At 34.8% G+C, this 15,576-nt stretch overlaps 1 protein-coding gene across 2 annotated transcripts in view; it reads right to left on the minus strand.

Moving 5' to 3' along the window:
• GPC5 (glypican 5) overlaps positions 1 to 15,576 on the minus strand; it is a 1,280,510-nt gene that overhangs the window by 987,112 nt on the left and 277,822 nt on the right. For both annotated transcript variants that reach the window (XM_073212456.1, XM_037024987.2), the window contains one exon: positions 10,572 to 10,705. In XM_073212456.1, the coding sequence (XP_073068557.1) occupies positions 10,572 to 10,705 (134 nt within the window). The remainder of the gene's footprint in view (positions 1 to 10,571; positions 10,706 to 15,576) is intronic.

Here is a 15,576-nt window from a genome sequence, read left to right on the forward strand (position 1 = left end):
TGGTGTAAAACTAGAAATAAACTAAATGAAAAAAAAAAACCCACAATCATGGAGGTTAAACAATGTGCTTCTAAGTAATCAATAGATCAATGAACAAATCAAAAAAGAAATCAAACAATAGAAGGAGACAAAATGAAAACAAAAATACAACAGTTCAAAATTTGTGGGATGCCACAGAAGCAGTTCTAAGAGGGAAGTATATAGCAATACAGGTATACCTCAAGAAATAAGAACTATCCCAAATAAACTCTCTAAATTCACAACTAAAGAAACTAGAAAAAGAACAAATGAAACCCAAAGTTAGTAGAAGGAAGGACATAATAAAGATCAGAGCAGAAACAAATAAAGTAGAGGAGAATAAAATAGAAAAAAAATCAATGAAGCCAGGATCTGATTCTTTGAGCAGATAAACAAAATAGACAAACTCCTATCCAGACTTATGAAGAAAAGCAATGAGAGGACACAAATAAACAATATCAGAAATGATAAAGGAGCATTGACAACTGACACCACAGAAATACAAAAAAATTATTAGAGAATTCCAAGAAAAAAATATGACAATAAATTGGACAACTCCAAAGAAATAGACAAATACCTAGAAAAGTACAACTTGCCAAGAGTGACCCAGGAAGAAACAGAAAATATAAACAGACTGATTACCAGTAGTGAAATTGACTTGATAATCAAAAAAACTCCCTACAAAAAAAAAGTCCAGAACAAGATGGCTTCACAATTGAATTCTACCAAACATTTAAAGAAGAGCTAATACTCATCCTTCTTAAAGTATTCCAAAAAATAGAAGAGAGAATACTTCCAAACTCATTCTATGAGGCCAGCATCACTCTAATACTCAATCCAAAGACACTACAAAAAAGAAAATTAAAGACAAATATCCCTGATGAACATAGATTCAAAATTCCTCAACAGAATATTAGCAAAACAAATTAAAAAATACATCAAAAGGATCATCCATCATGACCAAGTGGGATTTACTCCAGGGATGAAAGGATGGTACAATATTAGTAAGTCAATCAATGTACCACATTAACAAAAAGGATAAAAACTATATGACCCACTCACCAGATACTGAAAAAGCATTCAACAAAATTCAGTATTGACACATTATAAAAACTCAACAAAACACATATAGAGGGAATGTACCTCAACATAATAAAAGTCATATACAACAATCCCACAGTTAACATCATAATCTATGGTGAAAAGCTGAAAGGTTTTCCTGCAAGATCAGGAACAAGACAAGGATGTCCACTTTCACCACTTTCATTCAACATACTGGAAGTCCTAGCCAAGGTAATCAGACAAGATAAAGAGATAAAAGGCATTCAAATTGGTAAGAAAGAAGTAAAACTGTCACTACTTGAAGATGACATTATACTATATATTGAAAACCCAAAGATTCCACCAAAAAGCTCTTCAAATAAATGGATTCAGTGAAGTCCCAGAATACAAAATTAATACATACAAATCTGCTGCATTCCCATACACTAACAACAAATTAGTAGAAAGAGAAATCAAGAAAATAATTCCATTTACAATTGCATCAAAAAGAGTAAAACACCTGGGAATAAACTTAACCAAGGAGGTGAAAGCCCTGTACTCTAAAAACTGTAAGACACTAATGAGAGAAATTAAAGAAGACAAAAATAAGCAGAGATCTACCCCATGCTCCTGGATAGGAAGAATAAATATTGCCAAATGGCCATCCTGCCCAAAGAAATGTATAGATACAATGCTATCCCTGTCAAATTACCAGTGGCATTTTTCAATGAATTTGAGCAAATAATCCTAAAATTCATATGGAACCACAAAAAAACCCTGTGGCCAAAGCAATCCTGAGAAAAAACAAATTTCACTGACTTCAAATTATACTACAAAGCTACAGTAATCAAAATAGTATGGTACAGGCACAAGAACAGACCCATACATCAATGGAATAGAAGAGAAAGCCCAGATATAAACTTAAACACATACAGCCAATTAATATAAGATAAAGAAGCCATGAATAAATAAGGGCAGAAAGACTGTCTCTTCAATAAATGGTGTTGGGAAAACTGGACAGCTACATGAAATAAAAAAACTGCATTATTGTCTAACTTCATAAACAAAGATAAACTTGAAATGAATTAAAGACCTAAATGTAAGACATGAAATCGTAAAACTCTTAGAAGAAAATAGGCAAAAATCTCTTGAACATCAGCATGAACAATTTTTTTCTGGATACATCTCCATGGGCAAGGGAAACAAAAGCAAAATGAACAGGTGTACTACACAAACTAAAAAAGCTTGTACAGCAAAGGGTACCATTAAAAGACCAAAAGGGTAACCTATATTATGAGACAATATATTTGTAAATGATCTAATAAGGGGATGACATCCAAAATATATAAAGAACTCATATGAATCAACACCAAAAACAAATAATCCAATTAAAAAATGAACAGAAGACCTGGATAGACATTTTTCCAAAGAAGAAATACCAATAGTCCTTTGATGAAAAGACGTTCCACACCACTAATCATCAGAGAAACGCAAATGAAAAACACAATGAGATATCACCTCACACCAGTCAGAAAGGCCATTATTCAAAAGACAAGAAATAACAAGTGTTGGCAAAGATGTGGAGAAAACCCTCCTACACTGTTGGTGGAAATATAAATTAGTGCAGCCACTTTGGAAATCAGTATGAAGGTTCCTCAAAAAACTAAAAATAGAGATTCCATATAACCCAGTAATTCTACTTCTAGGAATTTACCCAAAGAAAACAGAATCCCTGATTCAAAAGATATATGCAGCCCTATGTTTATTGCTTCATTATTTACAATAGCCAAGATATGGAAGCAACCAAAGTGTCCATCAATAGATGAATGGGTAAAGAACAAGTTGTGCATATACACAGTGGAATATCATTTAACCACAAAAAAGAAATCCTGCCATTTGCAACAACATGGATGGGCCTAGAGGGCATTATTTTAAGTAAAATAAGCCAGATGGAGAATGACAGACACAATATGATTGCACTTATTTGTGAAATCTAGAAGTAAAGTAAAGCAAAATGAATAAAATAACAGTAGACTCATAGACACTGATCATTGGCTGACAGTTCCCAGTAAGGAGGGGTTGAGATAGCTGGATGAGTGAGGGGGATAAAGGAGCACAAAAATCCTCAATCATAATATAAAATCGTCATGGGAATGGTAGTACAGCATGGAGAATATAGCCTGTAAGTTTATAACATCTTTCTATGTTGACAGATAGTAACTGCACTAGCAGGGGTGAGGATTTAATCATGTGGGTAACTGGTAATCTACTGAGTTGTATACTTGAAACTAACATAAGATGTACATCAACAATACTTCAGGAAAAAATTTGTCTGTGGAAGACCCCACTAAAAGAAGAAAACATGAGATACAAACTGGGAGAAAATATTTTTAAACTGCATGTATATAATGAAAGAATCATAAATAGAATATATGGACAAGTCTTAAAACTCAACAGTAAGAAAGCAAACAATCCAACTGAAAAAATAGGCAAAAGAGGTATTGCACCAAGGAGAATATACAGATGGCAAATAAGCACGTGAAAAGATGTCCAACATCAGAAGGCATCGGGGAAATGCAAATTAATACCACATTAAAATATCATTGCATACCTATCACTGTGACTAAAATAAAATAAAAGTGACAACACGAAATGCTGGTAAAGTGTCAAAGAGAGTGGATCATTCATATATTGCTGGTGGGAATGAACTGGAGAACAATTTGGCAATTTTTTTATAATGCTAAACATCCAGCAACCATACTACTCAGCCATTGCACCTCTGAGCATTTAACCCCAAAAGATAAAGACTTACGTTCACACTAAAAGCTGTACATTAATGTTTATAGGAGCTTATTGATAACACACACAAAAAAACACAAAAAAACAAAAATCAGATGTGTCTCAATGTTAAACAATGGTACATCGTTATCATGGAATACTATTTAGCAATAAAAATTACCAGTACACACAGCCTAGATGAACCTCCAGAGAATTATGCTGAGTAAAAAAAAGTCAACTCCAGTAGGTTACATGCTTTATTATTGCGTTTATGTCACATTCTTGAATTGAAATAAATTATAGTAATGGAGAAGAGCTTAGAGGTTGCCAAACAAGTGATTAGGAGAGGATGCAGATGGGTGTGGACATGAAAGCACAACATGAAGGATCCTTGGGGTGATTGAAATGTTCTGTATCTTGACTATATGAATGTTGCTGTCCTTGTATTACTGTTTTACAAGAAGTTACTATTGGGGGAGTTTGGGTAAAGGGTGCACGGGATCTCTCTATATTACCCCTTACAAGTGCATGTAATCTACAGCTACCTAAAAGTATTGAGTTTTAATATAAAAAAGATAACAGGTTAATAAAATAAACCCTGCATAGTAGTCATAATATCAGATAAAATATATTTCAAAAATAAAAAATAAACATACATGTTGGTAATAGAGCAAGGAAAAGACAATGAAATGAATATAGAGAAGGAAAGGGGGAGAATAAAGCAAACCAAAGGGTCAGGAACTTGGTAATTTACAGGGAAAAATCTGTATTTAGGATAAGATACTATACTTCTGCCTTAGCTTACACTTCCTCTGCATTTATTTTTAGTACTTTTTCAGATATCTTTAGGTCAGAGTCCTAGAAGCAATTCCCTAGAAACAATCCTAAGCAAGAGCTGAAATGTGAATTCCATCACCTATAAGGTCTCACCACCTTGAGTGAGAGGCATGTTTTGTGACCCCATGACAGCCAGGCACTGCTGTGAGCTGCCGCCAAGGGGCTGACGTGGGCGGGAGTTAAACCCCCTCATAAAAATATGAGAACAAAAGTAAGAAGAACCTGTTAAATTCAAAAGAAGGCACGAAAAGAGGATCAAAGAATAAAAAACATGGGGGAAAGAAAAGAACAAGATGGTAGTTCTTCAGTAGTTCAGCTGTTTCAGGATACTATGTATCAATGTAAAAAATGGCCTAAACATTCCCATTAGAAAATAAAGAAATCATCGCTTAATACATACTGTTGGCTAAAAAAAAAAAAATTTAGCTGGTCAAGTTATTTATAAGTCATAAATGATCATATTAACATAACCTTATAGGAATTGTTTGACTAATGGAAAGCTATATAAATTACTCTTATCCTGTCACAAAAACTTGAAAATATTTTTTAGATTAGGGTGCCATACACTGAAGACAAGCTTAAACAACAGCTCACTAATGAAACTAATTCTAAAGTAAACTATGACAATATAATTTTTAAAAACTCGACTTATTTATATGCAGAAATACATTTCAAATTTTTAGCAAACATATAATAGTGTTTATCTCCATTTACAGTGGCAAATGTACTTTGTTCAGCTACTAGAGCGATTTGCCAAGCTTTAGAAACTGTTTAATTCTTTTGTTCCATAGCTTTCTTTTTAATAATTTTAAATTGGCTTAAGTTTACAGAAAGGAGTTTTTTGTTATCAGTATTCTTATAAGAATTGTACAAATATATAAAGAAAGCTTAAAAACAGTCATGGATATAATGTTAATTTATAAAAACTAACTCCAGAAATGTTACTTTCTTTAAACTTTACATTTTTATGAATGGGACAAAGCAGTAGTTTTACTAATGATTTTGATGAGTCAACTGGAAACTCATTTTTACCTTTTACCTCTTTTTTACAATAAACTTTTATTTTGTTTTAATTAATGAGTTTATAGCAGGGAAACCTAACAAGTCAACAACTCTTCTTGGCATATTTTATTTCAGTCTGGATAATTATTATGTCTACTATACACAATAATGAAAGTTATCTATGCTTAGCATATGAAATGTCAAGAAAAAAAAGTTATTGAAAAACTGAGAATATTGATAAATTTCTTCTAATAGATTTTTAACTACTTTTTTAATTAGAAAAACATTATTTTCAAAAACACTTTTCATCTAAGCTATAAAATAATAGCTTACATAAGTGTATTTATATATATATGCATACACAAACACACACATATTTTCCCACATAGAGAGAGTTAAATTAAGCATACTCCTCAATTCCTGGCATACTTTATCATAATGACCCTGGGAAAAGCATATTTATTTTATTTTCCTATATTTTCTTCATCTCTGATCGTTCTTCCTGTCCTTCTATAAATATCCATTCTAATATTCATACTTTGCCATATCCTTTCCTTGAAAACCATATACTGATCTTTATATATTTTTAATTTATCAAAATGGCATTACACTATTTTCTAATTTCACTCAATAGCTTTTTCTCTCTAATCATACTATTTTTTTATGCATGGAAATCATGTTCTTTCCTTCTGACTGCTTCATAATGCTCCAAAGGCTTCTTACTTCTCCATTTTCTTGTTATGGACATAGAGTTGCCCTCTAACTCTCAGCAACCACATATATTCAAGAATGCCCCTTATAAATATGAGCAAGAGTTTCTCTGGGATACATCCTAAAGAGATGGATAAGTGCATGGGATATATGAGTTTTATATATAAAACTCCTTTATATATAAAAGCTCCTTCCAAATGGCTGCATCAGTGCAGTGCACCATACGATCATCGACAGAAAATCCAGTCCTACCAACAACCACTAGGATGGCTATTCAGAATAGTACTACAAACAGCACTATTAACATTGTTTTGTCCAAATCAGTCTATTCTCCAGTCAAAACTCAATCAAGAGATGATAAAATATATTTGGGAAAATTCATTTCACAGCTATCTAAGAGAACTTTGAAAAACAAGAGTAAATAAAGGGACTTAAAAGAGTTTACAAAATCCTTCAAAGATAAAGCGATAATACAAAAACCAACAGACAGAGAGCTACTATTGGCTTATTAACAGAAAACAGATCAGTAAAATTTCATAATTAAAAGAAAAGAAAGATCAAGATAAAAATATTTGGAAATTAAAGATGTAAAAAGAAATGTCATGTTATTTGCCATAAAAGAAATTCACCGTCTCAGTCACTAAGCTCCTAGTTCTCAGCTTCAGAGCACCTTGACCTTAATAAGGCTGGGTTTCCTGGAGAAAGATCCCTGTGTAAACACAACAATTATGTAGTAAAAATCTTCCTCCACATCTTCCCTACTGTGACCTGTGGCCCTTTTTCCCTTCCTGGAGTTATTAGACACCAACTGTGAGTTGACTTTAATCCTGAAACCCAGACACCATTATATTCTAAGCCTAAATGAGGGCTTAAAGAGGTCAGAGGAAAATGGAATTTCAGGCTCAGTCTGTCTCATACTGGGTGCAGTGAGGCCACAGACCACCCTGTATTTACTTCACACTTCTGAACACCTAGCTGAGACAGACACACATGCTCCTTGCACAGTCCCCACACTGGTTCCTTAGCTCACAGAGTGAGGGGCACATTGAAATCCCTAAAACTCTCTCTCCCTGCAAAAACAGTAAAACGAAAGTATACCCGATCCCCAAGGAACTGCTGAAATTAGGGCCATCATCAAAGACATGAAAAATGCAGCAGGGTGATCGTCACAACCCACCACGCACCTCATTTCTGGCTGGTCTGTACACAGGGAGGTGGACTTGGAGAACCATTGGATTGTCATACCCTGAATCAGATAGTGACTCCGATTACATCCTCCTTTGTATGTGGTATTTGCTAGAGCAAATCAAAACATGTCCTGCCATGTGCTATCTAGCTAACAATTTGGCAACGTTTTTCTCTCTTTAACAGTGAGTAAGGACAATTAGAAATATTTCACTTTTAGCTGACAAAAGCCCCTTCAGGGTTAGTCCTCAGGGCAGTCCTCCCACTCCATGACAGACAGAAGCCTTGGTCACCTGCACATCTTACAGGACACCATGCTGTGAATAAAATATCCATCACATCATCCTAGATGCCTCAGTACATGTGCAATCCTCTGGTGGGGAAAAATATTGACATTGTAAGTGCTTTACAATTCAGCAGGCTTTCTAAATGTCTAGCAGTCTGGATCTGATTGGGATATTCTTCTAAAGTAACAGCAAATGTCTGCACTTAAGATGACCTAGCACGCAGGAGGAGGCACCATGTTCTTTGGGATCATTTGCATATTAGAGAAAACATAGTACGCACTTGGGTTATTTGCTATAACCCATTTACAAAGTAACCCCAAGAAGCTTCTGAATGAGAAAGAAAAGTCTCTGTAGCCTGGTGTTCTGCAAGCTGCTCTGATATTCAGTCCAGATGACCCAAATCATTCATTCATTCAATGGTGTCTGAAGTACTAGTGACAAATAAAGATATCCTTCAGAGGCTGGAAAACCCCATCAGAAGAATAATAGTATCAACATCAAAGGATTTAAAGTAAAGTCATTCCTTCTTCTGCTAAAATTTGTTTTTGTGTGTTTGTTTACTTGGTTGGTTGGCTGAGGTAGTTGGTTTGCAACTAGGCTGGATAGAAATCACATACCTGACTGTGAACTCGTAAGTGCAAAGGCAACATGAGGTGGCCACAATGAACTAAGCACTCCCTGGTACTTATTTCATTGCCTGGCTCTAATATCAGCCTTTTGTAGGAGCAACATATCATCACATGGAAGTGATCTATTGGAAATAGGCTCAAGGAGGTGGGAAAAGCATAAGGTAACATGAGTGGAAAGCACCACAGACTCACTCAGCACCTACTTCGGCTACATTTCCCCACTTCAGAGGCAATTTGTGATTTCATGAAAAATGATCAGTGATGAAAGATAAATAAAATCATGTCTAGATAGGTCTGTACAATACAGAGGCATCAAGTAGAAACATACTACCACAGCAGGTAAGCCCCATGCAGGAATGACAATAAAATGTGTGAAAAGGAAATTTTAAGTGGGTTCCCGTACACTCCCTGTGGTTGTTCAGTTTGTGTGGCATGAGACCAGCCTGTGATGGATCTACCCTGTTTCATGGGCAGTGGCTAATGGCGGCTGGCTGGTCAGGGACACAGAAATATCAAGTAAGCAACATCGATGACAAGGAGTTCTACTCAGTGGCCAAGATAGATACTGACAAACCTTTCCACCCTTAAGAGCCCCGCCTTGTTCTTGAGCCATTTTATAACATACCACTTACATGGGCTTAGTTTCCACTAGTGAATAAGCCATGTTAAGTGTTGGATTTTGTTTTGTTTTTGTAACAACTGAGTTGTCTTGGTGGTAAAACACACATAATCTTTACCAGCTTAAGATCCTCCTTAGCTGGCTTTTACTGTAAGAACCACTACACACTATATACTAGCCACTATACACTTACATGCTGGCCGGAGTTCACTGATTTCTCAAATGCAGGAAAGGGATTGCTGGACATTATAGACGTTTAGAGAAAAAAAGAACAGCTACTTTATACACAAATAAATTGGTAAATCTTTTGAGCTGTAGCAAATATCCAGCAATAGCCCAGATCTTTATTCCAATTACTGCCCATTTGAGGAGAGAATGAGGCAATTAGGAACGCTGTCCCAAGAGCAAATAAACAGATTTTACATTATGGAGACTAAAGCTATGAGACATACTGACTTCTTCATAGGATACCAATTGAAGTAATTATTTGAATAAATAAATACAGAATTCTGAATTACAGTTCAATTCAAAAATATCCACTGAGAATATACTATTGGCCAGGATAAACACTGGTTGACTAAACACAAAAATAAATAAAATAATAGTTTCCTCCAGTTTTACGTGTTTTTCAGTTTTAATTGCAAATTATCAAGCAAAGGGACATCAGTAAAGGCTTTAATTTAACATGCAAAATAATGGTGGGCATAGTGGTAGAAATGTGAGTTATAGAAGCAAGCCACTCAATGTTTATCATTTTGGATCAACAAATAGCATTTTTAGCACTCCAGGTAAAATGTACAGAAACTTCTTTCTATTCAACCATTTTTTAAACAGATGTTTAACATTCAGTAATATGCTATCACCACATTTACATGAATACTCTTTCTCTTTTACATTGTCCAGTAAGTAGCCATTAGCTATATGTGGAATTTAGACCAAACACAATTAAAATTAAATAAAAGGAAAACTTCAATACTCAATCACAATAGCCCCATTTTTGAAATGCTTATTTTATTGTGGTAAGAACATTTAAGCATGACATCTATCCTCTTAGCAAGTTTTGAGGTGTACAATACATTATTTCTGACCATAGGAAGGTGGAAATGGAGTGTTGCTAATCCAGGGGCATAAAGTTTCAGTTAAACAAGGTTAGTCCTAGGGTTCTGCTGAACAACACTATTCTAGCTACACTTTAAGGGCACAGTGATTATTTGCCCAGGGACTGCCATATTGTATCATAGAAAATGTCCCTTGTCTCTGACATTTTATTCATCTCAAAAGTTGAACTTATGTTCCTATTAATGAATTGAATAGAAGGCACCACTGAATTTTGAAAATCATTAATGTCGATCTTTCTTTCTTCAACAGCATATTTCATTCTACTTCATTGAATACATTCTATTCTGTTGTAAAATGAATGGCTTACTTTCTTTTCTCTTTCTGGTTGTAAAACAAATGTCTTACTTTCTTCTGTTGGCAAGTGTCTCTTCACCATGTCTCACAGAGATCTTCAATCCATGCTTCTCTTTGCTCCCATCAAAAGAACAACGGGGGCTTTGTGTAGGTGTTCTGGTGGGACGGCCGCAAATCTTATTTACCTTTTATATAGAAAATATTAAAAGATAGTTAGATCCATACACATAAGTAAACTTGAAATGGATTAAAGACCTAAATATATGACATAAAACCATAAAATTCTTGGAAACACAGGGAAAAATCTCTTGAACATAAGCATGAGGAATTTTTTTCCAGACACAAAGGAAACAAAAGCAAACATGAACAAATGGGATCACATCAAGCTAAGAAGCTTCTGTACAGAAAAGGACACCTTCAACAAAAGAAAAAGGCAACCTACAGTATGGAAGAATACACTTATAAAGAACTCATATCGAGACAGGGACCATGGGTGTAGTCAGAGAAGGGTGAGGGGCTCCGGAGAAAAAGTAGAGCAAGATAATTACAGTCAGAACAATGTAACAATATGCAAAGAAGTCCCTATCAAAACTCTGTATTAAGCATTATGCAAAGTCAGAGTCACACTAATTCTGTAGGGTAAAGATTTGTCTACAGGACTAAAAATATGGACATTCTTCAGTGAAATCACTTAAAGCTCAAAAAGCCAGGAGCAACTTGGCCTGGAATGTTTGAGTGTTCTGCAGATAAAGAAAAGTATCTCAGCATAAACCATCACTTTATTGTATCAATTACATCATGACAATGTAAAATTTACCCTATCCTGCTAAAAGGCCCAGTTTATTTTAATTGTAACTATGTGCTATTTTCCCTTCTCTAATCGTAATCAAGTAATCTGCAACCTAGGCAAAAGACTACTTTGGTAAGCAATCTCAACTATAAATAACCCAAGCAAACAGACAACAACCCAGCCCACCTTGGGGGCAGGGCAGGCGGTCTTACAAGTCTGCACACCTAACCCTTTACCCTCATTCCTGAAAATCCTCAATGCGCATAAAACCCCTAGACAATGAGCCAACCACGGACTCTCTTGTCCCCTCCTGGCATGAGCCGGGAGCTCTGTCCTCTCACTTTATCTCTAAATAAAAGCCTGTACCTTGCTCTCCTACCTTGAGTGTTTGTGAAGCTCATTCTTCAGCTTTGTGAACAAGAACCTGGGCATCAATATGACTCAACACCAAAAAACCCCACAAATAACCTGATTAAAAGAATGGGCAGAGGACCTGAATACACGTTTTGTTTCAAGAAAGAAATACAGATGGCTAACAGGCACATAAAAAGATGTTCCACATTGCTAATCACCAGGGAAATGCAAATCAAAACCATAATGAGATATGACCTAGTTGGAGTGGCCACTATTCAAAAGACAAGAAATAACAACTGTTGGCAAGGATGTGGAGAAAAGGGAACCCTCCTACACTGTTGATAGAAATGTAAGTTGGTATAGCCACTATATGGCAGATATGGAGATGTCTCAAAAAACTAAAAATAGAAATGCCATACAACCCAGTAATTCGCTTCTAGGAATTTACCTGAAGAAAACAAAGCCCTGATTCAGGAAGAAATATGCACCCCTATGTTTATTGACACATTATTTACAGTAGCCAAGATAGGGAAGCAAATAAAGTGCCCATCACTAGATGAATGGGTAAAGAAGATGTGGTACGTATACACAATGGAGTACTATTCAGCCACAAAAAGAAAGAAATCCTGCTATTGGCAACAACATGGATGGACCTAGAGGGTATTATGCTAAGTGAAATAAGCCAGGTGGAGAAAGACAAATATCACATGATTTCACTTACATGTGGAACATAAAAGCAAAACAAAACAAAATGAACAAAACAACAGTAGATGCATAGACACTGAGAAGTGACTGGCGGTTAAAATGGGGGAGGGTTGGGGGTGTGTGGGTGGAGTGGGTAGAGTGGGTGAGCAAGATAAAGAGACACAAATGTCTCAGTCATAACATAAGTTGGTTATAGGGATGGAAATGCAGCATGGAGAATGTAGTCAGTCAATGGTTCTGTAACATCTTTCCATGTTGACAGATAGTAACTGCACTAGTTGGGGTATTTAATAATGTGTACAACTGTTGAGTCACTGTGTTGTAATCTTGAAATCAATGAAATATTGCATATCAACTATTGTTTAATTTAATAAATAAATAAATAATAAAAAAATAAAAATAAAAAGGGGGTTATCTTCTCACTGAGTTGTATTCTATATATAAGTATTTTAAAAGATACATGATACAAATATTTTCTCCCAGTCTTTAATTTCTTTTTCATTCTTAATGGCATCTTTGAGAACAAAACATTTTAATCTGAAGGAAGTACAAATCATCATTATGCTTTTGGTATTATCTCTAAAAAATTCATTGCTGAACCTAAAGTCACACAAAATTTTCTGCTGAATTTTCTTCTGGAAATTTTATAATTTTATCTCACATACTTAGATCTATGTTTCATTCTGAGTTAATTTTTGCTTATGACATAAGGTAATTCTTAAAGTGTTTGAAATGTACTCTTGACAATTTTTATAGACTTGATTACTTCTTTTGGCAAATTTATGTAATAGAAATGTTTAAGATGTTCTTTTTCAAAATTTCTTTAAAAAAGTAGCTATACACTTACATATATTTTTAAATAAAATTTATTTAAATTTTAGCAATCTATTTGCATAAAATAAAGCTACAGAACTTTTAGAGGAAGATAAATATGTAAACATCACTTGTAAGCATTTGCCACAGATAACCAGATTTATTGTCACAACTTATAATTAGTATTTATCTCGTTAAAAATATTTGCCACAATTCTGTGTTAAGTTGTATTAAAAATAAGTCAGAATGCTTATTAGAAAAAGATAATTAGAAATGATCCCTCAGTGCTTCTGAGAACATGTTTGCTAGAGTCCAAAAGAACCACATTTTCTTACTTACATCTCAACAGTAACCTTTCAGACATAAAATGTCAGTCAATTTTTCAAACACAGGGAATCAATTATCTGTATAATATGGCAACTATGATAAACTGATGCTACACACACTTATATAATTTGTATGCATATATGTGCAAAATGCATGAATAAAAATATATATACAAAATCCAAGAACAATAGTAATAAGCCAGACTTCTTGTAGAAATAAGGCTATTTAACTAATGTAGATAGATATTATTTATGGTTTATATGTATGACTAATAATATACTTGTACTGATTTTTAAAAGGAAATAATTTGCTGCTGAGTATGCAATATTTTTAAATGAGTTCTAAGGGTAGTTTTCTTCTTAAGGCCCTTTCTTAGAGATGATAATGACTATGTTTATATGAAGATCTCATTTTATAATAGCTTTATATCTTTTACCTCAACCTGCTTTGATTTTGAGAATGCTATTTTAATCTTTTTTTAAAATAATTTATCAAAATGGAAAATTCTTTGCTTTTAAAATATTTATATGTCAAAGATCTTTTTATAATTTAATAACTATCATTGAAAAACTAAATAATTAATTGGAGACATTATCATGTAAAGCATCAAAAAAGGATTCACATGGTACCTTACACACTTAAAGAAGCAAAGCAGTATAATTGAAAATATATAAAAGCATTGCCTAGGGCCTAGGAGACTTTGGATCTTGCCCTACTTTTCCCTTCTTAAGCACTGAGATCCTGAAAACAGTGGCAGAAAACTTTGAACTTGATTATATGTAAGATGAAGAAATTAAATTACTACAAAATTCTCTTAAAATTTTAAGTTCCTTTGATTTTGCTTTGATTAATGACCATTAAATGAATTATGCACCAATTCATCTATTTAATCCAGATTTATTATGATTCTGATAATTGCAAAGAACACGTATTAGATGTTAGAAGAGATAAAAGATGAGAAATAGAATTTTCCCATAAAAGAGGTGACAGTTTAGGAGAAAAAAAATTCCTCCCAAACATCAAAATTCAAGTTGCATGTATCAAAAAAGTAGGACAAATAAGGTGTTCTGGATGTGTAGAGGAAGGTCAGACCATTTCCCTTGGGGTGGTGGGTGAGGAGTGCCATCAAGACCACCGTGGGAAGGCTACTCCATTGGAATGAGACTTGGAGTATCTGTTGGGCCTGAGCACGCTGAGGTTCTATCAATTCAGCCAAATTATAAACATGCAACTATTTATTGCTCTCCATTCTGTTAGATGCTAGAGTTACAAATGTGAATAACACATGGCCTGTGCACACAGTTAAGATGGAAGTCAGACATGTAAAATAGTAGCTGTACTACACCAGGACAAGAACAATAGAAGTAAGTGAGTGACACTGAAACCCTTAGAAAAAGCAGTTTAACTATTTGGAGTGTCAGGGAAGAGTTCAGGACCTCATGTCTAAAGAGAAGGTTGAAGGATAAACTAGGGATCTGTCTGGCAGACAAAGCAGGGGAGACACTCCAGGAGAGAGTCGGAAAGCAGAGAGATGTACAACTCAGCATGTTCATACACAGCCAAAGTCTACAATGAAAGGAAGTCATACAGCAAGAGGTAAGACATAAAAATGCCATATGACTAGGATTCCAAGTCAAAGAACTTGCTTCAGCAAACGGAGAGCTGGCAAGACTATCCAAGCAGGGGCGTGGTAACTTAAGATTTCCACAAGAGAGGAATCATCTCGGCAGCAGTATGCTGAGAAGGAGGCCAAAGGCGGTCCTTCAGTAGAACACAAGAAAATGTGGGGGCCCAAAGTCAGGAATAAAAATGGTGAAAGAAGAAGCGGACATAAAGTGTGAACAGGAGGGAGAGATAATAACATATAGATGGTTTAGATATGTGATGCTGTCAGAACGCTGAATAATGAGGAAAACTCCTGAGACAGGTAATAAGTGTCAGAAACATGAGGCTGATACAGAAAATGGATAAAAACTTAGTTTGCCTGGAAAGAAGGGCTTATGAAGAGTAATAATAAAAGGAAATTATGTTTGAAGGGTAGATTGGAGACAGATCTTGGAGGGTTTT

Source organism: Manis javanica, chromosome 9 (genome assembly GCF_040802235.1).
Source record: "Manis javanica isolate MJ-LG chromosome 9, MJ_LKY, whole genome shotgun sequence".
Taxonomy (NCBI): Eukaryota; Metazoa; Chordata; class Mammalia; order Pholidota; family Manidae; genus Manis; species Manis javanica.